The following is a 26,854-nucleotide window of genomic DNA, read 5'->3' as shown; positions in this document are numbered from 1 at the left end:
CACAAACGATCTAGAATTCTGTAGTCTCTGTAATGATTAAGGACTGAACCCAGATCAACACTGGTGCATTTGTCACATCTGCCATAAGTCTAGGTTCCCAGCTATCTTTAAAACACTTAAGACTCTTCATTAAGCACTTACATGAACACTAAATGTGATCTTTAGATTTTGTCCAATGTAAGGTTGGTTTGTGTAACAGTACCTGGCTGTCTTATTTTTGGGGAATTTAAAGCCGTTTGAGGGCTGAAACAGCCATCAAACTTCAGGGTTCTGTCTGCATAAACTTATTTACCCTGGCCATCTCACGTGTCCTCATGCCGATCTCTCTCTCCACCTGGTGCAACTCTAGGCTCAGCTGCTCGCTGGAAACACTAGCCGTTGACCACTCCACTGGAGCTGCTTGGCCAGCTGCTGAAACTGGTTCCCTCTGCAAAACAGCCAAAACCTTTAAAGCACCTCATTATGTACAATGTGTACAAAGACTACACATGATGCTGTATGCTAAATTACTAGTTCAAGGGTGGAAAAAAAAAAAAATCATAAAATCCAGCTAGCTAGAAATCAACCAAGTAAAAGCTGCAGTGTGTTGCCCAGTCTAATTTTTGCTGCTTGGATACTAACTTAATACACTAAAAAGTGGTAGCTAACGTAATTATAAGGTATGGCGAGTTATATATGCTATACCTTAATTTAATTATCCGGGTTATGAATTACCCTCATGTAAATACTTAATCTTACCTGTGACTTGATTTGACTGAGCAACATCGGCTATATTAATAAACTTAATGTAGCATTGCCGGTGCTTTCTACTACATTACAATAAATGTTTCTGTCAAAGAAAAGTAAGGCTAATTCTCAATGAGCTCACCTCCATACAGCGAGTCTGTTGGGTAATCTGTTGGTTGACTTGATGAAGCTCCATCTTCAGCTGTTCCCTGTCCTGGGCAGCAGGGGGCAGACTGGAACCACAGAAATGAACATTTATAAACAGCAAAAACACAAGGTATAGTTCATAAAACTCTTTATGACTTTAATTAGGGTTGCTATGACAACAACAGGGCCCCTACCGTTCACTGAAGTGTCCCTGAGATGGCATGGTTTGGTGCTGGGTGTAAGAGGGTTCACTCCATCCTCCGTGATTCCCATAGCTGTAATCAACTAAGAGATGGAACAGGGCATTGGAACATCATTATAAAGTCCTCCAATAGGCAGCAAACACACTGAGAAAATATTATAGATTTATATAAATAAAGTGATGAAAGGCTGAGTGTGTGCGTGTGTGTGATTCTGTGCATGTGTTTGCTTAAACGTGCCATGAGACACATCAGCAGCAAAGACACACTGCTGTAATCTGGAGGTCAGTATAGAGAGCAGAGCTGCTTCAGGGTACCTGCATTTGCAGAGTGTTTGGCTGGGGGGCCTGGAACAAGGCCAGCAGGCTGATATCCCGATTTGGACGTGCGAGATATGGCTCCAAAGCGAGAGACGGTGGGCAGCGAGCCAAAAGGGATGATCGGGTCATCATCCTTGACCTCTGCCACTCGACGCTGCAACTCCAGAGCCGGATCTCTCCGGCTTTTTTCTATGGCCTGCTTAAGGAGGGAAGAGCAAACATTGCAGAAAACATATGAAAAATGTAGTCAAAGAGTTTCTCTATATTCAGTCAGAAAGGTTATAGATATCATATCTTGGCTCCTGCATTTTGTTATGGCCTTTGCTCCATCAGTGTGTCCTTAGGGAGCAAACTCAACAGAATAAACACTGATAACCTTTTGCTCCTGTACTCCCACATACAGAACAATCACGACAAGGTTCAAACCAAACAACTCTCTTTTTGTGATCTTTATAAACTCAACAGAGATGGACATAGAGCTTACCATCTCCATGTAGCCTGTGGCCGAGCAGTCTTTGGACTTCATATCCTTGGTGCCGATGTACGGGACAAAAGTGTCACATGACCACGGCGAGTACGACGCCGCGTATTCCGGTTGTCTGACATTCTGGCACGGCGGAGGGTTTTCTCCCATATACTGTTGACCATTTACAGCAACAAACAGTTTAGCACGCGCAACAAATCCAAATATCTACAACACAAATATCTGCACTTGCTTAATGACAGTGCAGTTTCACCAAAACACTTTTGGCTTTATTATTCAGAAAAACTGCATTTTCAGCTGAGTGTTTTTTTGTTTGTTGTTTTTACCACCTGCTGATTATAGAAGGTTTTGTGTAAGTTTTGAGGAAATGTATCATCTTCCTACACACTTTCTTATTAAAGTGAACTGACTAGTGCAAGGGCTGGAAAATTGGGGCAAAAATCTTATAGTGTGCAGTCAATAAGAAGAGGGAATTTATTTTCTTGCACTGGTTAATGCCCACCAGGCAACAAGAATAATAATTTATAAAAAAAAAAAAAAAAAAAAAAAAACCACCACCAACAACAAAAAAAACCGAATAACTCGGGCATGAAATCTGCTTGTCCTGGGAGCCTGGGCTACTGATGTGTTCAACACTGGACTTTGATATAGGACAAATCTGATTCATAAGCAGCTTTAAACATCTCTGTATAATACAAGTGCTCCACCATCCCTGAAAAAAATGACAAATTACCACGAGCCGAATTAACCCAAACCATGGCTTGGCCATATGTGCAATTAAAAACATTAATTTCATTGTTTTATAACTGTTGAAGTAGTAACGAAACTGAAAGGACTCTATAACCACAAAAGCAGTTTGTCAGTTTGGGTCTCTCAGCACTGACATAGTTTCCTGCAGATGGCCATTGTGATAACTTTTCTTTACGTGTACAAAGAGTTTATCACCTTTATCAGCTGGTCGATATGTCAATGTTACCTGAATACAAGGCACAATGTCTCAATGTTTAAAACTCATTGTGTTTGGTTTGAATTGGTGACCCTTTAACAAAACATATGACACTTTGTTTCCTCTTAAATGAAGCACTAATGATCTTACATGATTTTGCCCCCTGGCCTCTTGTGTATAACTGGGGTCATAAGAATGAGCCAGGTTTGGAGAGGAGGCAAAGGGAGGAGGAGAAACTACTTTCCGCTCCTCAAGCTGGGCCATGATTTCCTTCCTCCGACGGTGAAGGTAGTCCAGGCTGGGCTGTGGCCGGGCATAGGCGCTCTGTGTATACACACAAATATTTGTTTAGTAATAAAAAGAACACAGTGTATGTAGGCAGATGGTGCCATGAGGTATTTCACTCGGATATTACAGGATTTAAAACTTTTGTACAGGAAGAAGTAGTGACATTAATTTAGTATTAATAGGAGGAAACAATTCCACCTAACTCTAGTATACATAGTATAGAAAAGATCATTTACATGGTCATTTGCGATATAATCACTATGCAGGATTTCCTAGGAACCCAAAAGTTTGCTTGATATACAGAAATATGATCACATAAGTCCTAAATCTTATAGAATAACACAGTGATGGTTGACATCTCACCCGGCCGCTGTAAGGTCTGCTGTGGCCGGAGTGGTTGTAGCTCTCAGGGCCATATCTGTCCCGTGATTCTGGGAGGTAGGAGGACGAGGCTCCTGCTGTCGGCGCCTGTGGTGGTGGGGTCATCTCCATAGGGACGGGACTCCTGTGGCCCAGCTCGTCTCGAGCATATGACGTGAGAGGAGGGTGGCCTCCATAAGGTGCATGTCGGCGGCTGTCGTGATGCGGTGGATAGCTATAGCGAGGGTCAGATGGAGGAGCGGGATACTGCCGTTCCGGGGCATAGGACACAGGATAGGGGTCTGGGTAGGGCGCCAAGCCGGGGTCAACTGGTTGGCGAGTGTAGCGAGGCTGCAAGTGCTGATAAGCGTAGGAGTTGCCTACAGAAAGACAGGGAAAAGTTTTAAATTATTATAGCTCTTTGCAGACAAAAAGGCAAAAATATTTTTGAAACAATTTCTCTACAAACATTTGTAATTTCACCCAAATATGTAGAATGTAGGTTTTGTGGATAAAACTGGGTAAATGTATGTAACACACACACACACACACTAATTTATATTATTTATATATATATATATATATATATATATATATATATATATATATATAAATAAATGTGTGTGTGTGTGTGTATTGGTTTGAGCTGCAAGGAAGTCTCCATCCATTCCACGTTCAAAGTCAGAGTTCACTTTTTTTTTTTTCTTTTTTCGGATGTTTGAAATGAACATTAACTGAAGCTCTTGACCTGTATCTGCTTGATGTTTTTTTTGCATTTCGCTGCTACCACTTGATTGGTTAATTGGATAACTGCAGGTGTTCCTAATAAAGTGGACATTGATCTAAAGATAATAAAGATTTACCAGAGGGATACTGAGAGGAATCGTATTGTGAACCAGACGGTGGTACTCTGGATTCTGAGTAATAGGCCTCAGGCTGATGTGGAGGGTATTGTGGCATCTGGGGAACTCTGGAGACAGCAGACAATGTGTGTGCAGTCAGACCCTCTCTCGGGACTCTAGGATGAGATGTTGAAGACATCACTTTAGGAATGGAGTCCAGGCTGCAGAAAACAAAGACAGAAATAGACTTTGTCCATGTTTTTGACATGTCCTCTTTGGGTGTAATGTGTGTTTTTTAAATTCCTGAGAGCTAATCTGGATGGTGTGCACACATTATGCCAGACACTAAATCCTGAGTAAACCAAAAAGCTGCATGTTATTTTCTTATGAAATTTGTGTTTATTATATGCAGAGTAATAAAATTCAAGGAGACTTGACCTGAAAATATTTTACTGCCAATATCTCAGTGCTGCAATGTAACTAAAATAAAAATGTGCCTATTTTGAGGATACTGATACATGCTGTGACCCCTCACTTTAACTGTAGCTGCATGCAGTCTAAAGCCCAAAGTATACTTCACTTTTCATGCGTACGCTAGGAACAGCGTACAGTACGCATGACGCAAATTTCATAATCGGCAAAGTACGCATGTACTGTACGCACGCTGCCAGATTTTTCTAACCAGTTGCAGGTCGCACATGCGCATTAATTGTTTTGCACTATTTAGTTGTTCCACAAGGTGGCAACAGTGACCCAGGGCCGTTGATTCTCAACATAGTCGAAGAAACAGAATAAACGGAAGAGACGGAAACGAGTGCAGGTTAGAAACTACCCGCATTTGTATAATTCTAGTCACAGGGTATAAGGATTTGTATACGGGTGCTAATCGTGGCGAGATTGCCCGAGCACTGTTCTTCGCTTTGTTGCCATTCACACCAGAAGACCTGCTTTACTGCTCTGTACTGACTCTTGTAGGCCAGGAGGGGTAGTGCAGGTTGTCCTAATGTGTACACGTCGACTGTCTATGTACACGTACAGTATACTTTGAAAGGCTATGTGTACGACTGTGCGCATACACGTAAAAAAAAAAAAAAAAAAAAAAAAAAAAAAGGGGGGGGGGGGATACCAGAGGCTTTACCTAGAGAGCAAGCTAGGCTAATTAGTATTTCCCACTTACGAGTCTGGAGGTGATTCAGGAGCACTGAGGCTGCCTGTGTCTAGTTTTCCCAGCTTGCGAGCCGTGTCGTAGGGTGCTGCCGATCCACGGGAGACCAGATGTGTGAGCTCTGATCCAGGTGGCACTGATAGAATGCCATTAGTGACCATGGCAGGTTTGTGGGTCAGATGCGCCAGATCCAATCCATCATCAGGCAGAAGGCCCGGATTGCAACCCATGTCCATGTCGTTAAGCTGGGTCAGCGACTGGCTGAGGGGCTTTCGCAAAGGCAGACGCTTGTTCATCTTACGGAACCTGGGGTTAAGATGAATAAATATGAAACCACACTGCACAGTGTCCATGAAGACACTGAGCAAAGAGGAATCACTCACTTTTCCAGTTCCTCCTGGGAATGGGCAAAGGTGCAGCTTGCGCCTCTGGGACACCCTCCCTTCTGCTTCATATCTCTACACATGTATGTCTTGTACTTGCTGTGCTGAGGAGCCTAGGAAGACATGACACACTGTTTTAGAGACCTTTCAACGTTGGTGAGAATGTCAGAATGCCACATGAAAAAGAAAAAAGTGCCAGTAACGTTTGTGCTGTATGTGGATGGATTTACGTACCTGCTGTGGGTCTCCTGCCTTCTTGCTATGGTTCTGGATGAAGTCCACAAGACCATGCACTACTGTTTTTACAGCCACCAGCCCTTTGTCCAGTTGCTCCCATGTAGGGGCAGGGGCATCTAGTTGAGACAGATCACAAATTCATTTATTGATGTATAAAACAACCAGTATAAAAATTAAACTGGGAATACCGTATGTATGAGGCAGGTACTTTCGGATTCATAGTAATGCGCTCATTCCAACATGTTATTGTTTCTATAGTATCTCATTCACAGGGACTATGGCGGACGCTCCACATAAATGGATTAAATAAACAAATAAATAAAAAAGTACAAGTGCTTTATAAAAAGTTGTACTGACACCGTAAAGTCTTCAGGACAGAGAAGTTTATATTTTCTGGTGTTCTTGGTAAAGCAATATTCTTTACTTTACATCATTATGGTCGTTTTGTGTCAGATCAAATGTGCTGAAAGTGCAGCACCAAAACGACAACAGCTGTTTAGTGGATCATTGCTTATTCATGTCTTGTAAGGTGCGTCTGAGCACAGACCTGGGCTCGGGTCGATGTCAGCCAGCAGCTCTAAATGCGGTCTAAGGCGGTTGAGGTTGGCCGGGTCTCCTGTTCTCTGCAGGGCAATAGTGAGCTCCTGTACACTCTGAGCAAAAGACGCTGGGGTCTGCAACTGAAGAGAAAAAAAAAAAATAAAAATAATTATATTATATTACACACACACACACACACTATATATAAAGAGAGAGAGGGAGAGAGGGAGGGAGAGCGATGGATAGATGTTTATGAAACATTGTTCCAGTTTTAAAATCTGATTGGCTGAGCTGCACTGTAAAATCCTCTACACAAACACATACACTTTTGATGCATTGGGATAATTGAACTCTTGGTTTAAAAAAAGGAGAAGAAAAAAGTTACACTTCAACCATTGTTCTGTGTATGTAATACGCTAATCGTGTTATGTTGTTTAGCAACCAAAGCTGTATTACAAACAGGCTACACTGTGAGGCAGAAGAACTGTTTATAGCGTTCATTAATTATTAGTAAGTTACTGAACACTGAATTTTTTCATATCGTTTGTATTGTTTTTTTTTATTAAAGGAATAAACCACTCGAGGGCATGTGTTATAGTGATTTTATCACAGCTAATGGTGTTTTAGACTCTTTACCCATGTTAAAATCGCTGCAATGAACACCCTAAAGTGGCTTATTGCTTTACGATATAATATTTCATAGTGGATGCAGTAAAAACTAAACATAGTACAAAGTTGTTGTTTTTTTATTACAATTTTTTTTTAACTGTTTAATCATTAAAATTGTAAAATGTTCAAATTGTAGCAACACTTCCCTCCTTCTCAGTGTTTATTTTTAAAGGACTGATGAAAAGTCCTGTTTCTCTGAAACTGTACTGCACTTTTTTTTTTACTACACTCTTATTATTGAGAAACACTGCACAGTGCAAAACATTACTTAATCTTAGCACTTGAACATATATCTTTAATATAGCCAAACTTGCACTACATGGCCAAAAGTATGTGGACACGTGACCTTCACAGCTGCATGAGCTTTTGGACATACCACTCCAAAACCATGGGCATTAATATAGAGGACATGTCTCGGCGTTAACATTATCCTTCACGGGAACTAAGGGGCTGAGCCCACACCCTGAAAAACAGCCCAAACATCATCCCTCCTCCATCAAACTTTGTTGGCATTACACAATCTAGGAGTTAGCGTTCTCCTGGCATCTGCCAAACCAGTGTGTGTCTATCAGACTGCCATGGAGTGTGATTTATCACTGCAGAGAAAATTTCCACTGCTCCAAGATCCAGCTCCTCGTGCAGTTTATGCTAATGTTGCTTCCACAGGCAATTTGGAGTTCTGTAGTAAGTAATGCAACAGAGGATGTGCTTCATCCCCATGCTTCAGCACTCAGTGGCCTGAGAGTTTGTGTGGTCTACCACTACGTGGCTGAGCTGTGGTAGCTCCTACATGCTTCCATTACACAAGAATAGCTCTTACATTTGACCAGCGCAGATCTAGCAGGGCAGAACTTTCACAACCTGACTTGTGGTAAAGGTGGCTTCTTATGACTGTACCATGTTTAAAGTCGCTGAGCTTTACAGTACAATCCATTCTACTGCCAATGTTTTTCTATGGAGATCGCCTGACTATGTGCTTGATTTTATTCACCTGTTAGCAATTTGGCTGAATCACTTGAAGCCAATAAGTGTCCACACAATTTTGGCCATATAGTGTATCGAATAATTCCCAGTGTACGATTACAATAAACTAAATATACAGTATGATTATTAAACTTATTTCGAATTCTAATTATTTCTAAAATTAATTATTATTAGCAAAATTATCTGCCAATATATTAAGAAAATGTCAAGCCTGATGTGTATTTAAAAATAAATAAATAAATAAAATCTAAAACGGTCTGAATAATCTTGTACTTAATTTATAAAAATAAAATATTGTTAACCCTTAAATTAGGAATATTTTCACTTTTGTCACACAGTGACATCCTGGATTCTTATTCAGATATAAGCAAGAAAGACCGTGACAGATGACGTCACCTGGAGAAGAAAGAACACGCAAAAGGATCACTGAATCGTGACAAAACAAAAACTCCTTCTGCCTTCACGTGAGCGATCAGCTTCGTTTCCCTCAGTTAATAAAGTGTGAAACTCACAGTGACATCTGGGTTCAGTCAAAAATAGATCTTTTATAATTTTTTCTTTTGCAGAAATCTTTGTTGTTAATAAAACGTGTGGCAGAAATGCTTGCTTTTCCTACCTTATCAATGATTGACTGCATGTGGGACTTGTGGGACTGATCCCCATAGAGTAGGGAGGACCACTGGTCAGGGGCAATACGCAGGCCTCCCTCCATGGCGATCTGGACAATCTGGGAGTCATGCTCTCTCCGCAGAGCCTCATACGTCCTGAACTCTTCCTTTAGCTGCATCAGGGATGAGTCCTCGTCTCGCTTGGTCACCTGGAGAGAAGGGAGAAAAAGAAAAAACATGAATGCATCCATGGACATGAGGTCAGGAGCAATTCTGTAGTGTGGTGGTGTACACCATTCTCTTCCATTTGAGTTTATATAAAACATTGGCCGTGTTTAAAAAAATTGTTGTATACTGAAACAGAGTTACTGTTCCCACCTCAAAGTTGATGATTTTCCTGTAACAGCATGTTCTGAAGTGTTTCATCCCTTTTATTATATGTCAGTTATTTGCCAACAATTTCCAATTTTTATTAGTTAAAGACAAGTCATTACTGCTATGCCTTACAGCTACATTCAATGTTGCAGAACATCTGTCTAACAAGTTGGTTCCTGTTTTCACTTAAACTGCTATAAAACTGTTAAAATCAGAAAAATTCACCATATCCAAAAATTATTTCTAATATGAAATAATAATAATAAAAAAAGACAACGGCAAGCATTTTTAATGTTTTATTAATAGTCTTTGTTTATGTGGCGTGTCTGACACACATCCCAACAATAACGTATTAGAACGAGCGCATTAATATAAACCTGTGATGTGCAGCTGCACTACTGTCAGTCAGAGCTGCTGTTACAGAAACATAATCAACACCTTATGACCAATCAGAAGTGAGAACTGTATTATAAGCTATTAATATCCATAATGAACTTTGTACTTTACATGTAAAATGATTTTACCTTAAAACAAGAGGCTCTGTACAGCAGCTGTACGACATGTCCTATACTGGTTTTAGAGGCTTGAGGGAAGCGTGGCTCCAGCCTCTGGACCACAAACAGAACCAGAACCTTGCGGGACAGAGGCGAACCGTCCTCCAATGCCAGCAGCACCAACTTTAGAGCCTCCTCCTGCATGGCTGTGGGAAATAGATGTGATATGATAAAAAATATATCACACAACACACAATATGCATCACAATGTACGGCAAGGTCCATAAATATTTGGACACCGACAAAGTTATCGTATTTGTAAATTGTCTAACAGGCTATAGAAGCTGAAATTTAATAAAACATAAGCTCAAAGTGCAGACTTTATGCAATAATATAAGCATATTTACATCCAAATCAGTCAACAGTATAGGAATTACAGCACTTTATTAAATGTGGACCCCTTGCTTTTTAAAGGACCAAAAGTAACTGGACAACTGGCTGCTCAGATGCTCATTGTTCCTCATTATGTCACTTAAAACTAAGTGTATATTACCAAAACATTTTCAGAACAGGTGCTTGTAGAGTGTTATCAATGAAAAATCCACACACACACACACACACACACACACACACACACACACACACACACACACACACACACACACACACACACACACACACACACACACACACACACACACACACACACACACACACACACACACACACACACACACACACACACACACACCAGCTTGTATATACACTCAGCATCCACTTTTTTTAGGCATATATCTAATCAGCTAATCATCCTGCAGCAGCACAATCCATAACAATCATGAAGATACAGGTCAAGAGCTCCAGTTCATGTTCACATCGAACAACAGAATGGGGGAAAAAGTGTGATCTCTGTGACTTTAACCATGGCATGGTAGTTGATGCCAGATGGTTTGAGTATTTCAGAAACTGCTGATCTCCTGGGATTTTCACACACACACACACACACAACAGCCTCTACAGTTTACACAAAATGGAACTAAAAACATCCTGTGTGCGGCGGGTTTACAGGCTGAAACACCTTGTTGATGAGAGAGAGATCAGAGTCTGGTTTTAGCTGTCAGGAGGTCTTAACTCGATCAGTCTTTACAACCATCGTGAAGAAAAGCGTCTCAGAACAAACACCACATCAAATTTTGGGGTGGACGTGCTACAGCCGCAAAAGACCACATCAGGTTCCACTTCTGTCAGCCAAGAGCAAGAATCTGTAGCTATCATGAGACCAGACTCACCCAAACATGACACTTGAAGATTAGAAAAAGACCAGGTGTTTTTTTTTACTTTCCCTCTAACCTTCAACTGTCCAGTTTCGATGAGACTGTGCCCATGACAGCCTCAGATTCCTGTTCTTGGCTGATTTTAATGCATCGTGCTGCTGACACATGCGGCTGATTGGATAATGGCATAAACGAGCAGGTGTACGGGTGTTCCTATTAAAGTGACCGGTGAATGTATATTGTGACAATATATCACAATACTGATAGCATAAAGTCATATCGCCCAGCCCTAGTGAATATAAATACATCAAGCTAATATAAAATGTTATTGGTACAGATCTAAACAGTTATGAAGCAGCCAATGAAAACACTCCTTTAGACTGATTGGCATCATGGCAGTGTAAGATTGTGTAGGAAAGATGAAATGGTTATACCAAGTCTTGACAAATATAATATTCCTGAAATTCTGGCAGAGCTAAAAAGCATTCAAACAGAAGGACGTTGAAGGAAGCATTACCAGGGCCAAGGAACTGGCAGCCTCGTGCTCGTACAGCGGCCCACAGGTTGGACGAGAGCTGCTGGGGGTTTTGGTGTTGCAGGATGAGCTCGGTGACTGTGCGTTCACCCAGAGATCGGGCTGCACGCATGGCCCGGATACGACCCTCCTCCTCCACCAGCTGGCAGTGCACCAGGGTCACCAGCTTCCTCTGCATGGGTCTGCTGAGGAGACTCTGACTCGCAGTACCCAGCCCTACACCTGCACATACACACACAGAGGGTTAGTGTAAAACCATTAACCTTTCATGCAGACCTGAATGAAATGAATAGCTTTACTTGTGGCGAGGACAGATGTAAGCCTTTCCTAGAGCTTAACTGCATGTTATATTTCCTTCGAACAATGCATCATGTACATTTCTTTATTCAATCCATACAATAATCCATACAGCACGTAGATACAGTTTCGATAGAGCGGGTGCTGATATGAATGTAAAAGTGATTCATGCAGCACACACTGTACCCATAACACAGTCCCAATAAGTACCAGCTAAAAACCCTAGCTTGCTTGCTAGCTTAGCGTGATCATTATGAGTAATGCACATCAAATAAAGATTGGTGTAACTCTGATGATGAGGAGGTTGATTGACTCTACAAGAAGAAAATCAAAATAATTTGAGTGTGACTGTATGAAGACAGTTAAAAATGGCACATCACATCACGTACCAGTGAACGGCCCGGAAATATACACCGTATTATTTTTAGTTACACTGCAAAATTGGCGATGTTTTTTGATGGTGTAAAAGTGGACATGCTTGAGTTTTTCTTTTTATTTTAATCTTGTAATGATATTTTAGTTGAACCACCATGTCAAGCCATGTTTATTATTCTAAAAACAGGATTTCACAGAGCTTTTTTGTGGTTGGCGCAGCCAAAACTGCTTGATTTTGGTGAAGCTTTTTTCAGAATTTGTGATGTAACTTGCAGCGTTTTTTGTGCTTTTTTGCAGAAAACTACTTGAATTGGTGAAATTGCGATCACTTTTTAGCTGTACTTTTACCGCTTAGTTGTACTCATGTTTGACGCACGTGAACAGAAGAGGACTTTAGCTGAACATGCGTCGTGATGGCGCTCACGACACGTCTTGGCCCGAATCTGTTTAAAATCTGTGGTATTTCTGAAAAACTACAAGCTACTCTGAATAATGCAAAGCTTCCTGGATTTTGCGTTGAATTTCTGTGATCACAAATTCCTGGTCGGACTGATTATTTGGGTGAACATAAAACCTCATGTGAGATTGAAATGTTATATAAAGGTTGTCGAGACCTCGGGTGTTGCTGAGGGGTTTGAGGTAGAGAGCCAGCTCCTCCACACACGTGCGTGCTTCATCATAATGCTTGATGTCCTCTGCTCCTTTCACTAAAGTGACGGGCTGAGACTTGGGTACCTGCAGAATGGGAAAAAGACAATATTTATAATAAAATAATCATACAATATACTGCAAGACAACATCAGGGCTCATACACATTTTGTACTGATATATTTCCATTCATTTTGAAGCAAATTTTCATGAACATAAATGTCTATGTATACAAGTAAAATAAGAATAAAAATCCATGACAAAATTTACCACAGAATATCTTAACAAAATTTAAACCCAAACCAAAAGAACTACAGTAAGGCCAGTGTGTGTTGAAGAATGTTTACACAGCTATACTATAAATGTTTGCCACTTGGAGTACAGTTTTATGGTGCACCTTTAAAGCTCATGATCATGATATTCTGCCATTTTATGGAATAGCGCTGTAATAGAGCGGAAAAGAATGGAAAAATATTGGATATTACTGTTGGTCCTTTAATGTTTCTGTCATAAAACAATTTGGTCATATCTGATTATTAGGGAGGACGTGTCCCCCTCCACGTCTATAATGGTTACATCCATGAAGTACAAGCAGCAACTGTGCCAGAAGTATTGTTTTACCAATATTAACAATTAAACGTATATTCTATTATACAGGTATTTGTGAAGCAAATTTCCATGACTTTTCCAAAACTTTCTGGGTTTATTTATTTTTGCTAAACTTCTCCAGGCCTGGAAATTGCCATTTTAACATTCCATGACTTTTCCAGGTTTTTCATGACCGTACGAACCCTTTATTTATTCTTATGTATTCCAAACGCAATAAGTAGTCCCTGCTTGGCATGTGAAACTAAGGGAAAACACATGTAAGCCAGTGTTGGGCAATCCCAAAGTTAAACTGTTGCTTAATTCCTTTTACTGGCATATTGAAAAGTGCCAATGGTATGCAAATATCTTAAGTAGGGCTTGAAATGGTTAACCCTGGGTCATTCTAAACCTCCAGGTAAAAAAAATCCTGGGTTAACTTGGCAGTGGTAGCTCAGTGGTTAAGATGTTGGACTTCTGATAAAGTTTGAGACTGAGAAGGTTGGGACTACTGTGAAGGTCACCAATTCAAATCCCAGCACCACCAAGTTGCCACTGCTGGGCCCTTAACCCTCTACTGCTCAAAACATAGAAATGAGATAAATGCAAGTCGCTCTGTATAAGGGCGTCTGCCAAATGCCATAAATGTAAATCTTGTTTCACATTTCATACTTTACTTGGGGTTAACTATTAATCCTGAGTATTCGTAATCTGGCACTTCACACTGGATATTCCTAAACCCTGGGTTAACGTTCTTATTTGCAAATTTGCGGTGTCAACAATCATGATCGGATAAATGACTTTTCCGACCATAACTGTAAAAATAAAATCGGCTCCTCTTCGCTATTTTCTCCATTTGACAATTTTTTCCCCCTCAAACGCTGCAACTTCTGTTTACACAGCACGCAGAGTTTCTGTGACTGTACAAAGCACATAATATGAAGCACGTACTGTTCACATCCATGACTGGGTGTCTGCTGCTAAGCATCTAGCCATAACATTAACACGTTTCATGCTCACACTTCTAGATTACAAGTGAGAAACGTTCCTATACCCCTGTGTTAAAACCAGGGTTTAGAACGACTATAACCCAGGGTTCAGCGCAGAGTGAAAAAACCTAGAGTGGATTTCTTTCTTTTCGTTTGGAAAGTAGAAATGTTCAGCATGATCCTAACAGACATCATTTGAAGCATTAAATGTAAAATATGAAAATTTCTGTTAATGTTAAATTTTTTTTTAACAATGGCTCACTACATTAAAAGTACAGGATGTTTGACAGTAATACTGTTTCAGCGAATCACTCTGAAAAGGATGTGGCTTTGGATTGTATGAACTAATATGACCCTGGTGACTAAGCAGGCATGCTTGTGTGTGTGCGCAAACACACACACACACACACTCTTGCAGTCCAACCAGACAGGAACAACCACAAGTTCTTCTTGTGAAATGTGACGCGCCGGTAAGCAATAGAATAACAAGTTGACTCCACCCACTTTCCACCTTCATGCTTCTTATTGCTGTTGTTCTTCATTACCTGCACTTCAGCATTACATGCATCCTTCTTCAAATATGTACATCAAAATAATGCCAGAACTATCTTAACGCAGCCAAAACACCCTCTGGTGGTTCATTTGTTTCCTTGTTCTAGTCCATGTAGGGAAGTGAAGTGAGATCAGCAACACTATAACACTATGGACTAAACACTACGGAGACTTAAGACCAGGAAACAACAGACAAAAACAAGGGTTGTTAAATAACCCACCTTGCTGATCTTCTGCATTACACACGTTAGGGTTATTTGCTGTTTTGCACCACTGCACAAGCAATTATCGCATCACAAACAAAGTGGCAATATTCTGCTGTGATGTTATGTAAGGAATAAAACAAGATTGTGTTGTGCTGTTATAGGAAAATAATCAACAAATTTCAAAAGAGAGTTACTGTCACCAGTCTGAAGCTGATGATTGTTCCACAACAATTTGGCAAAAATTAAAATTTTAATAAATGCATTATGAATTTATTAATGAAATGTCACATCATACTTTTTTATCCTTTATGGCATACATACATTTATTGCTGTAGAACATCTGTGAGACAAAATTTGGTTCCTGTTATGATCTTAATTTATAGCCACTATAAACTGTTGGTCCCTCGCCCTCTGCCATGTGGGTTGTATCACGTACTTGAAAACAGCCTCTTTTTTTTTTTTTTTTTTTTTTTAAATGTTATTGGTTAATCTGTGGGCTATTAGCAAGCTAATACGAACATGTTTCTTTTACAGGTGACCAGAATTCATCCTTATAGTACAGATCAGTGATAGAATTACTGACTGACTTCCAGCTTTTTCTTTGTACAATTTGTCAGCTTTATTCTGTCTTATGGCATCATGGTATTAGTTGACCATTAAAAAACACGATCATGTGCACTATGCCACACAAAATATTGCAGACTGATGAGAGTATCACCTGTGGCTTCGGAAAAAATACCAAAAGCTGCTTAGAAGTCAGCTGTATCCGCTAGTTGCGAACATTAGCTTAGTGTTTTGGCTTAATTACTCGCTAACAAGGTCAGCTGAAAAACTGAGGTTGAGACTTTAAATAAAGTAGAAAATTATTAGTAACTAAGCTCATTATAAACTTTAAATAAAATTACACTCACTGTTTTTATTAGGAACACCTGTACAATGCAAAAAAAATAAAAAATAAAAAATCATGCAGATACAGATCAAGAGCTTGAGTTCATGTTCACATCAAACATCAAAGGGATGGGGGGGGCGGGGTGTGATTTCTGTGACTTTAACCATGGCATGATTGTTGCTACCAGAAGAGCTGGTTTGAGCAATTCAGAAACTGTTCAGAAACCTCCTGGGAATGTTCACACACACACACACACACACACACACACACACACACATCTAGAAGTTACACAGAATTGTGAAAAACAAACACACATCCTGTGTGAGGAGGGTCTGCAGACTAAAACACCGTGTTGATGAGAGAGATCAGATGAGAACAAGCAGACTGGTTTAAGCTGACAGGAGGTCTATAGTAATTAAAATAAGCACTCTTTACAACTGTGATGACACTCATTTACATGATTTTTAGCGTTGCACTGCCAACATGTGATTGGCTGATTGAGTGACTGCATAAATAGTGTACAAGTGGTCCTAATAAAATGGATGGTGAGTGTATATAAACTAAAGTGACTTTGCCTTGATAAAGAACACAAATTATTTTCTTTCTTTAAGTCCCCCACTCATCTTTTCAGAGTGAAGACACTCATTGTTATCTGTCAGGCAGCACGGACACGGGAAGCTAAAGATCATCAGAGGACGATGTTTTGTTGCTCTGCTCTGAAGTCAGACAGACAGCAGGCTATTAAGCTTCATATGAGATGCAAAACAGGTGAAAAGGAAACACACGCTATGAGATAAAACGGTTTTTTTTTTTTGGTCGATCTTAAAGCTGCAGACACCTTGTTTTCCAACACGTTGTCTTTATCCCCTGAAAAAGCGAGTGGGGCTGTGAGGAAACATGGTATAATGAGCCAAAACTAACTCGAACTAGTGTGACGTGTGCAGCGCTGCTTGTCCAAAAATAGAAAGTTGTTTGGCTTCTTTTCAACTATAGACGGCATATTTTTCAAACAATATATTACAACACGTGGTGATATTTCATATTTGCATGCAAAACAAGACTTGCATAAAAAATATTTTTATAAACTCGAAATGGTTTTTAAAGTTACGTCTGTGTTAGGATGAAATCGGAACTATTGTTACCCGAGATATTTGTGTAATTTATTATGATAACATTGTTTTTATGCGATTTCTATCCCTAGTCAAAACAAAACCGCAGCAGCGGGTGACTGACCTGAGGGCAGACGAGCTGCAGCAGCGCGGTGTTGACGGGCAGCAGCTCAATGTCTGTGCTGATGGTGGTCTGGTCGAAAGGGCAGGCTTTGCGGTGCAGCTTGTTCAGGCACATCTTGCAGACAGTGTGACCGCAGCCCAGGCTGATGGGTTTGCGCACGTTCTCCTCGAACGTCTGCGTGCAGATGGGACAGGACAGAAACTCGGTCCATTGCGGCGCTTGTACAGGCATCGTTGACTGAAGAAGACGTCTCTTGCGCGACGCTCAGATAGCCACCTTCTTACAGACGTGGGTATGTGTTGCTTTATAATAAAAAAAAAAAAAATAAAAAAAAAAAAAAAGAGGTGCCAAATGTTTTACAGATTCCACAGGAATCAAAAACACTCTTCTGAATGGTGGGTTTAAATATCTTCAGGCATCGCTGACATGTAGCACACAGTGCTGAATACATAACCTGCAAAAAAAAAAAAACCATTGAGAAATGGCAGAATTTTAATACACTCTCTCAAGTAGCTGTACAAAAACAGTCGAGCAGTCGTAAAAGTCGTGAAGAGTACATTTTAGACACGGTAGCTAAAAAAGAGCTCACTCAGACGCAGCTGTAAAGTCTCACTGATCCCTTCATGCTCTGGTGTATTTTAATGACGGATACACACACTGACTGGCTTTGATTCGAACAGTGTAAACGCTCCCCCGGTCTGTTTATTTGGAAACAAAAAGCTGGGGATTTTGAGTGACTAATCAAAGTGCTGCTTGCTCTGGCCTGTTACACAAGGTAATACCAAGTGGAAGAGGTTAGGTGACAACACATGAAAGGTTTCGCACTCTGAATCATCAGTCAATCATTAGGAGGAGCCGTAAAGCACGCTGCGCTGAAATTAGCAACTCGTGAGACAAAAACAAGAGTTATACAAGACAGAAGGAGTTTCTGAAAGTGACGCAAGATTTAAATTTTTTTTTTTTTTTAAACACAAAAAAAACCACCTCAGGACAGAAAATATCAAATCAGCACAAAGAATAAAAAGCTTTACCTTCAGAGAAAGCCTCTCAGCTCATCATGCTGTACAAACGCTTTTCTTTTTATATAAATACACACACACACACACCACGACGTCTCTCCAAGGAAATGCCATTTGCTAAATGCATACATCTGCAGTCTACATGGCTGCACGCACTATATTCAAATCAGTTCTGGTAATCTCGTCACGCCTCTTTGAGCCTCGCGGACGCCAACCTGAGAAACTTCCTCTTTCTTCACCTGTGGGTTGCAGCCATGCTCCGTCACGCTTTGTTTTCACCTGTCTCGTGTTTCGCGCTGGAGGAGTTCCCTCATGACTAAAATTAGATCTCGCGAGAGCAGTGGGAGGCAGTCATGCTGGGTTTTTGTTTATTTATTTTTATTCTATTACCTTTGGGAACTCTGGTCATACTGATAAGACGTCAATGACGGAAGAAACTTCACTAGAAAATTATCCTTTTGTGGGTACACACACGCATGCAGAGAGAGCTGAGCTAATATGTAAACAAGATCACTTCCTATCATCTGCGTGCGTGCGCACGCAAGATCTGAAAGTGCATTGTAATGATGAGAGGGAAATACTACTGAAAGCGACGCACACAGTGAGGTTAAACGAAAACTCCCATTAGGTTAAATAAAGTCCTCATGAGTAAACGCTGCCTACTGAAAATGTCATGACTCACACTCGTATCGCTCAAGCACGTGGCTCTCAACATTTAAAAAAATTTCTGCAGTAATTAAAATGTTCGGCATTTCATTTCTCACGCCCTTATGAATACAAGACTGAAACATTGGGGGAAGTACAGTTACAGTCATTTAAACACCAACAAACTGAACAGAACTTAAACTAAATGGAGTTAAAGATGAGATTAGCGGCGTTATGGGCTGAAATTTTCTCAGAAACTTGCTCAAAAATATATACTGCGGTATTAAATCAACCATTTAAAAATACACAAGCCAGGGTTAAAACTCAAGGACATCTCAAAGAAATCTGTGTGTATATATAACAAACACCAAAAGGAAGCAAAAACTTCAAATTCCCTAATTATTCTTAGAAAGATATTTTCACAAACGATCTTGTTATAAGCTGAAAGAAAGTGCAGCTGTGAGGAAACGCAGTGCTAAGCGAAAATAAAAAAAGAGAAAATCTTAAGTAGCGTGACTGTGAAGCGCTGCCTAACCGAAACTAGAGCGTCGTTTGGTTAAGTTATGGTCAGCAATGACATGTTGTTCTGTGTGATTGATATCGGCCGTGACAGCAGAGGAAGCAGTCTGCAGCAGTAACAGATTAAAGCCAAGAGTGCAGTCGTGTCCCTGCGCTGAGAAACAGAAGTGCTGTAGAGTGATTTAGGACAAGTCCAGATGGACAGATGGACAGAAAAGTGATGAGAACTGCTAGAGTAAAGAAAGTGATCAGGTGGGGAAAGAAATGAACGCGTAGATGGTAATAAACAGAAATGTATTTAGGGCCCGAACACAGATGGCATGAAGTCCTACTGGATCTGCACCGTTTATTATTATTAGGGCCCAAGCATTGAAAGTGCACATAGAAGGGACGTGACATGAGGAAATTTTTCCCAACGGTTAATTGACACGTGACAACACCAGTAATACCGGTATCATTGGGGTCCCCCTTATGAAAGCCCGTGCGGCCATACGCAATTCTCTTTTGAATTTACGGCAGTTCAGGGGTATTATTGCTTGAATGATGGGTTCATTGTTATTCTTAGTGAAAAACACAACAACTACAAAACAGTACAATGATAAACTCGCTTATATTAAATATAGTACTTCCGCCATCGTGTGGTCAGTCAGCTCACCTCACTCGTGATAAATGAAATCTGACTCCTGCTGATCTGAGCTGCGACTCAGACTCGTTCGGCTCGTGCTGAATTGAGCAGACGCATTCAGTTTTTAACCGTAGAGTCCGTTCTCTAACTGAACTAAATGATTTTTATTACTATAAAAAAGCAAAACGACGGTGGGGGCGGTTCCACGGTGGGCAAGTGATGTAATCGGTGTGCGGTCCAAACACCGTGTAACACCGTCTATCACAGCAAGCCTAGCGCAGAGCCCTACTGTTTTCATAAGGATTTTTTTTCAAGGTTTCGGGGGCTTTTGGGGCAACATGCTCAAAAACTCTGCGCACACGTCAGAGGCGTTAGCCATTACGCCCCCACAAAGAGTAGCACATGGACGTGGTGGGGGGCTCAGTAGCGCCCCCTTTAACACGTTACAAAACCTTGGGGCATAAATCGCACATACTTGTACGTATATGTACAAAACTCAGTACACATATTGTCATCATTAGCTCCACCCAACAGGAAGTCGGCCATTTTGGATTTTGAGAAAAGTGCATGCTGTGAACTTTTAAATACTCCTCCTAGGGGATCCATGTTATTGTCACCAAACTTGGTCATCATTATGGCTAGACAATGAACGTACAGTTTCGCCATGGCGAGGCAATGTATTTATGGCAAAAAAACAGTAAGTGTCTCATATCTTTTGCATGCAGTGAGGGATTTAGATGAATCTTGAGCTGTATGTTTGGTCCCAGAGGCTGATCACATGAATGTGACTATTGTGAGTCACGGCCATAGCGCCACCAACTGGCAGCAGGAAGCATGTCACTTAAAACAGGCTTTCAAATAGTCTTCTTATTTTTACATGAATCGCTTCAAACTTGGTCACAATATTGTTGAAACACGGCTGCTGTAAAATTGCAAAAGGAGTATTGACATCAAATAGTGTTGCCGTAGTAACGCAACTTTAATACTCTTCTCTTTGTATATTTGGGTGTTTTACTCCATAGCACTCGCATCATTATGCATTGTTTTCATACACCTACAGGGTGGTGATGGCACCGCATCTGCTCTGGGTATTATTATTCTTCTTTTCCCAAATGAAACATTTCATCCCAAAGGGACTAAACATACCTGAAAACTCAAAACTTTGCAGACGCATCAGAACTGGTGAACATTTATATCCGATAGGGGTTCCAGAATTGAGCAGGGCAAAATGGCTCAATAGCGCCATCTACAAAATATCAACGATGTGTGCCTCGTGCTACACTTCTCCTACATGTACGAAATTCGGTATGCGAGTAACATGCCAATACGTACAAAAAAAAGTCTCTTGAACCCATGCCCTAAACTCAACAGGAAGTCAGCCATTTTGTTCAGATTTTTGCCATTTCCAGGCCTCGTACTTTAACAAACCCCTACTACAGATTTCATCCAAGCAACATCATACTCAGTCAGTCTAATCTAAAGGCACTGTTGATGCTAAAGCTTAAAGCTTTCGAGTTTTCACTGCACAGAATGGCTGTGGAAATCTGACAAAGTTCAGTGTTTCTCTGTGAAACATGAAGTTGTTATAAATCATACATACAACGTCCAATCCGCCCAAAACTTTACGTTTGATAAGAGTTCTGGCCTGAAGACACCTATGTGCCAATATGTAGTTACAGTCATAGTGCCAACTGTTGGCAACATGAACTGACATCTTTTACATCGTGATACACTCCTAACAACATAAGTGCTACAAAAATCTAATGGCATTCCCCTAGAAGTGCAGCCCCAACGGTCCACAGGGTGCGAGGGCCAATTCGTCGCTGCTTGCAGCTTTAATTTAATCTGTATTTTGAAAAAGTCTACGGTAATTTAACATTCCGATCATACACTGTGACAACACTAAGATCTGATTTATATCATAGAAAGGGATCCTGTACTGAGTCAGAAATTCACTTTCATCTCATGACATCTCTGAAATTGGTGGAAAACAAACTAAAACCAGCTCTCGTTTTTGATCACGCAGATTCCATACAAGTAAAACCTCTCTGTTATTAATCATGCTAAAAGAGGAACACTTCACCACAGAAGAACTCCACTGACATCCTATAGCCATGATGCGTCAAATGAAATGAACTCAACTCATCTGGAAAATGAGAAAAACAGGATTTACTCTGTAATGCAATATCGGTCAGTTCTAAACTTTGTGCCACTTTAAGTGAGGCATGAAAATGATGCACTTGATATTCATGTTATTGTTAGTGATGGGAATTCCAGCTGTTTTCAGCGAGATAGATCGTTCGGCTCAGTTCGCAGAGAAGATACGACTCTTTCGACTCCCAAACAACCGGCTAAACTTGTGAGAGATATTATGGCAGCTGACTGTTCGTCTTTGCCTAGCTATGAGTGATACGGTTTTGTGAAATCTCACTCTACATTCTAATTAACAAAAATATAACATTGTATAAAAATCTATTTCAAATCACAGCACTACAATGTGCATTAACAAATCCAGTAAGCTCAGCTATCATGTTATTGTGCTGCTGATTAATATTTGTTCTAATAATTAATCACCTCCTATAACGCTGTGTTCTCACTACACACGTGTGGGCATGGCTTGTTGAGCGTTTTTGCTTTTTTTTGTTAAATAATTAAAGACAAATTAAATAATGCCCTAATTTGGGTGAAAACATTACATGCTTGGCTTCGTACTAGCTTCAGTGTCAGATTAGCAAAATCTAGCAAGCTACCTATACTAGCTATGTACAATCACAGAGGCACCAACAATCTCTGCAAAGAAAGGTCAAGCTTGGAAGGAAGTAGCAAGGTCTCCATACACATTTAGTGAGAAGCCATATATGACGGGGTAAGAAGAAAATCACAGTTATATGCTTTTCTTCTAGACTAACTGCAGGTCGGAACTAAAGTTGTGAGAGAGAAACTGAAAAAACATCGGACTATGTGTCCTTTAGGATTTGTGTGAGGAATCATTCAAGACGATCGTTTGGATCTGCCATTTTACAGCACTATACCAAATTTGTGCAGAAGTAAGAAAATATCACTTCCAATGTTGCTGAAATAGTGACTCCATGTAGCAATAAAATCTTCCTTGTTGATTGCTATTACACAGACTACATATAGTATCAATAAGCGGTAGTCTAGAGTCTCACACTGTCACACTTTCTCACACACTTGAGTCTAGGGCCGGGCGATATATCAATATTATATTCATCATTATAAATGATTTAGAGCTGCAACAACCAATCGATAAAATCGATAATAATCGATTATGAAGACCGTTGTCAACGAATCTCATGACTGATTAGTCGTCCGCACGCGCCACATTTACTCATCTGCTCAAACATGCATCGGAGATTACAGACCAAGTTGTGTCCCAAATAACGTACAATAAACTTACACTATGCGTTCTGCCGTCTAGTGTATGAATTTTAGAAGGGTAGTATCGTCTCTCAACATGAGCTCAGTCACATCAGACGGAGACGTAATCATCAAGTGACAGTGGAGAAAAGTGCGCGACCCAGGTCCTCTAAGGCAGGGGTGCATTTTATATTAAATGTGGTGTAGAAGAAAAGTGGAGCTTGTGTAGAGTGGAAGCACGAAAGTGATGCACGAGCACAAATTTGTGTTTATATCCAAAATTATCCACTGTGTGCAAGGGGTTGGGAGAAACTGGTACGAGTTGCTTAAGTGGTTCAGTTAAATAAAGTTTATTGTCATTATATTATTTGCACGTTTGCAGTGTAAATTCTGTCACTTATTATAACGGAAGAGAACTATTAGTAACGTCTCCATGCAGACGCAGGGACGTAGATGCAAGTAAGATCTGTAATGTCTGATTAAAACAGTATGATAAAAATAAACAAGTAACACAATATATCTAAAGGCAATATACCTGAAACCATAAGGTGCAGTGAAAGTGAAATTTTATTATTAATTTAGGACTGTAGTTTAATTATAAGTGCATCCATAAAAAATAATGCATAAATACATATATATAAATAATCTTATTTATATATTGGTCAAACAGTTGTGGTAATTTAAAGTTTATATATGTAACAACTCAGTTTGTGGATTTAAATCAATGAAAAAAATAGTATTGAAAGTTTTTTTTAATCAAAAAAGAAAAAAATCAGCCAATTAATCGATTATGAAAGTAATCGTTAGTCACAGCCCTAAAATGATTACACAATACACCTTTCTGAGATATTGTTGGTATGGTCATGTATATTTTAAACGGTACTGAACGGATGCGGTCGATTTGCCAATCTTCTTTGTCGGCATTAAAGAAAAGCACCATCAAAGACAGTTTAACAGGGTTTCTTTTGTTTATTTTGCTAGTTTTGCAGACAGTTTGTTAGCTAAATTATATATTGAGATGTGCATTGATGTGCATCGATTTTTGTCATATCACCCAGCCCTACCCAAGTCACACAACTCACCATTCACACTAATGAACATGCATACACCAAGAGCTTCCCAACCCTGGTCCTGGAGAACTCTCTGTCCTACACTGTGTAGTGTTTTCTCGGCTCAAACACACCAGATTCAACTGATCTGCTAACTAACAGCACTCCCTGAGATGAAGTGTATGAGCAGTAAAGTCTCAAATGCGCAGGACAGTTAATTCTTCAGCACCAGGGCTGGGAACCTACTGAATCCACTCATATACGCGAGTCGACTCTCAGCTCGCACCTCAAAGAGTCGAATCAAAGAGCCGACTCCTTCGCGAACGGCACATCACTGCTTTGTATTTTCCAGAGATGCTCCCGAAACTCGCTCGTGTTTGAGAAAATTTCCCAATTCCAACCTGATGAAAGAGCTTGCTAATGGGCTGCTGGGCAGAGGCGGGTGTGTTAGAGCAATGTGTGTGTGTGTGTGTGTGTGTAATGCAGGTGGAATCCAGGTCTGAAAAAACACACACCGTGTTAGCTCATGTGGCTAAGCTAGCCCAGCTTAGACAAAGCCTGGGTTGGGAAGCAGTCTGGTTGGAAATAGAAATAATAATAATAAATAAATACTATACACATGTCCCGGGCATTTAACATAGACCTCAAAGCTTGTACTGCTGATTATTTAGTTATTTAATATAATTGTTTTTTTTGTTCAAATTCTGCTAAATGAAATAAATCCACACAGCACCGCTGTAACTATAGAAACAATATAAGCTAGAAAGGCTGGCTACTTCATCAGCCACAAAACCGAAACAAAAACAAAACAAAACGTGTATTATGGACAGATTTCTATGAAAATGATAAGGTGAAGAGATTTACCCAGCTAGTATTCGTGAACTTAAATGTGAATTACATTGACTATTAGCGAACACCCAGCGCTCCTTAATAAACAGCCAAACAGATCTTGTTTATTCAAAATGTCTTTAAATGATAAATTATTACCTCATTTACAATCTACCTGTCCCAATACAATGCTGCTTGCTCATGTTACTGCTACACAAACACGGATTTCTTTCATAGTCTACTGGGTCTTTTTATTTTATTTTTTGGCTTTCCAGATGTTTGTTTTAAGGTTGTTTGTTTGTTGTTTCATTCCACCACACTAAAACCAACAAGTCGAGCCACCACCACCTTTTAAACATTCAACTCACATGCTAAGCATCAATATTTGAGCATAAACGATTGTTTTCAGCTTCTCCTGAAAGCAGCAGCTTAGTCATTTTTCAAAATGGCTTTTTAACGCGTCTGCAACTTAGCCCACTACAACTTAGCCCACTAGCGCTGCTAACAAAGTTAACGCTGCTAAAACACAAGAAAACCACGAACGCATACAATCATAAAGTCACGATAATAGCTAACACCAAGATATATTATACTCGGGTTAAAATAATGGTATTGTATATATTAGCCAATACACCGTATTACGCCAACCTAGCGTGCTTATTGAATATTAGCATCACGCTAGCGTCATCTATCTTTATGCCGTTGACTGATTTTCAGTAATAAAACGCATTTAATCGTGTATCTTGCGGCTACATTGTAGACCATGCAGCTTGTACAACATTCCCGATTATATTTATTTTAAACAAATCTAATTATTTGAAATAAATATAATCAAAGTTAGCTGTAGAGCCAACTGTAATACGCGGCTAACAAGCTAGCAACATTACGCACTCGCTAGCAAGTGAGTGAACCTGCTAGTTGTTAGCAAGCTAGCTAGCTAATAGAAACTAAAATTTTTACAGAAACAGAACGCAGCACATTGGTATGGAAAACGTAAATATGTATATACTCACAATATTTCTTTAAACCGTGCCATTCTTCAGCGGTCTATAGAGAAATTAAACGATTTAATTTCGGTCACCATCTCGACGTGGATGCGTGCGCGCGCTACAGCAAAGCGGCACCAGCTCGGCTAAGACTACACACAAGGAGCCGGACTGCGCATGTGTACTGCAACCAACTCGCATAGTATATAGTGGTATGTATATGCGCACGTAGATACATATTTTATAGTTATTAAAGTGTGTGTGTGTATATATATATATATATATATATATATATATATATATATATATATATATATATATATACATACATACACACATACATACATATACACACATATGATTATTATGAGAAAAGCATATCACTAATAAGAAAACATCTAGTTTTACAAGGTTCTGTATTACAAGAAAATATCTTTTGATAAATCATTGAGAA

General features: G+C 40.0%; 1 protein-coding gene across 3 annotated transcripts in view; it reads right to left on the bottom strand.

The window, feature by feature from the left end:
• rc3h1a (ring finger and CCCH-type domains 1a) overlaps positions 1 to 26,547 on the bottom strand; it is a 32,745-nt gene extending 6,198 nt beyond the window's left edge. Inside the window, exons 1-18 of one of the 3 annotated variants that reach the window (XM_053634016.1) lie at positions 26,428 to 26,547; positions 17,352 to 17,805; positions 12,864 to 12,984; positions 11,560 to 11,799; positions 9,799 to 9,974; positions 8,908 to 9,108; positions 6,646 to 6,778; positions 6,096 to 6,214; positions 5,862 to 5,974; positions 5,491 to 5,784; positions 4,335 to 4,534; positions 3,475 to 3,851; positions 2,974 to 3,147; positions 1,878 to 2,030; positions 1,391 to 1,592; positions 1,068 to 1,158; positions 869 to 959; positions 293 to 427 (exon numbers count right to left, since the gene is read on the bottom strand). In XM_053634016.1, coding sequence (XP_053489991.1) covers positions 293 to 427; positions 869 to 959; positions 1,068 to 1,158; positions 1,391 to 1,592; positions 1,878 to 2,030; positions 2,974 to 3,147; positions 3,475 to 3,851; positions 4,335 to 4,534; positions 5,491 to 5,784; positions 5,862 to 5,974; positions 6,096 to 6,214; positions 6,646 to 6,778; positions 8,908 to 9,108; positions 9,799 to 9,974; positions 11,560 to 11,799; positions 12,864 to 12,984; positions 17,352 to 17,582 — 3,051 coding nt within the window. In that variant the 5' untranslated portion in view covers positions 17,583 to 17,805; positions 26,428 to 26,547. Of the gene's footprint in view, positions 1 to 292; positions 428 to 868; positions 960 to 1,067; positions 1,159 to 1,390; positions 1,593 to 1,877; positions 2,031 to 2,973; positions 3,148 to 3,474; positions 3,852 to 4,334; positions 4,535 to 5,490; positions 5,785 to 5,861; positions 5,975 to 6,095; positions 6,215 to 6,645; positions 6,779 to 8,907; positions 9,109 to 9,798; positions 9,975 to 11,559; positions 11,800 to 12,863; positions 12,985 to 17,351; positions 17,806 to 18,382; positions 21,662 to 26,427 lie in introns of those variants that run through there. The other 2 variants (XM_053634018.1, XM_053634017.1) reach the window with 2 other exon arrangements.
• Between the last annotated feature and the right edge of the window lie 307 nt (positions 26,548 to 26,854).

Source organism: Ictalurus furcatus, chromosome 10 (assembly GCF_023375685.1).
Source record: "Ictalurus furcatus strain D&B chromosome 10, Billie_1.0, whole genome shotgun sequence".
NCBI classification, from domain to species: Eukaryota; Metazoa; Chordata; class Actinopteri; order Siluriformes; family Ictaluridae; genus Ictalurus; species Ictalurus furcatus.
This window is presented reverse-complemented; position numbering and strand designations above follow the sequence as displayed.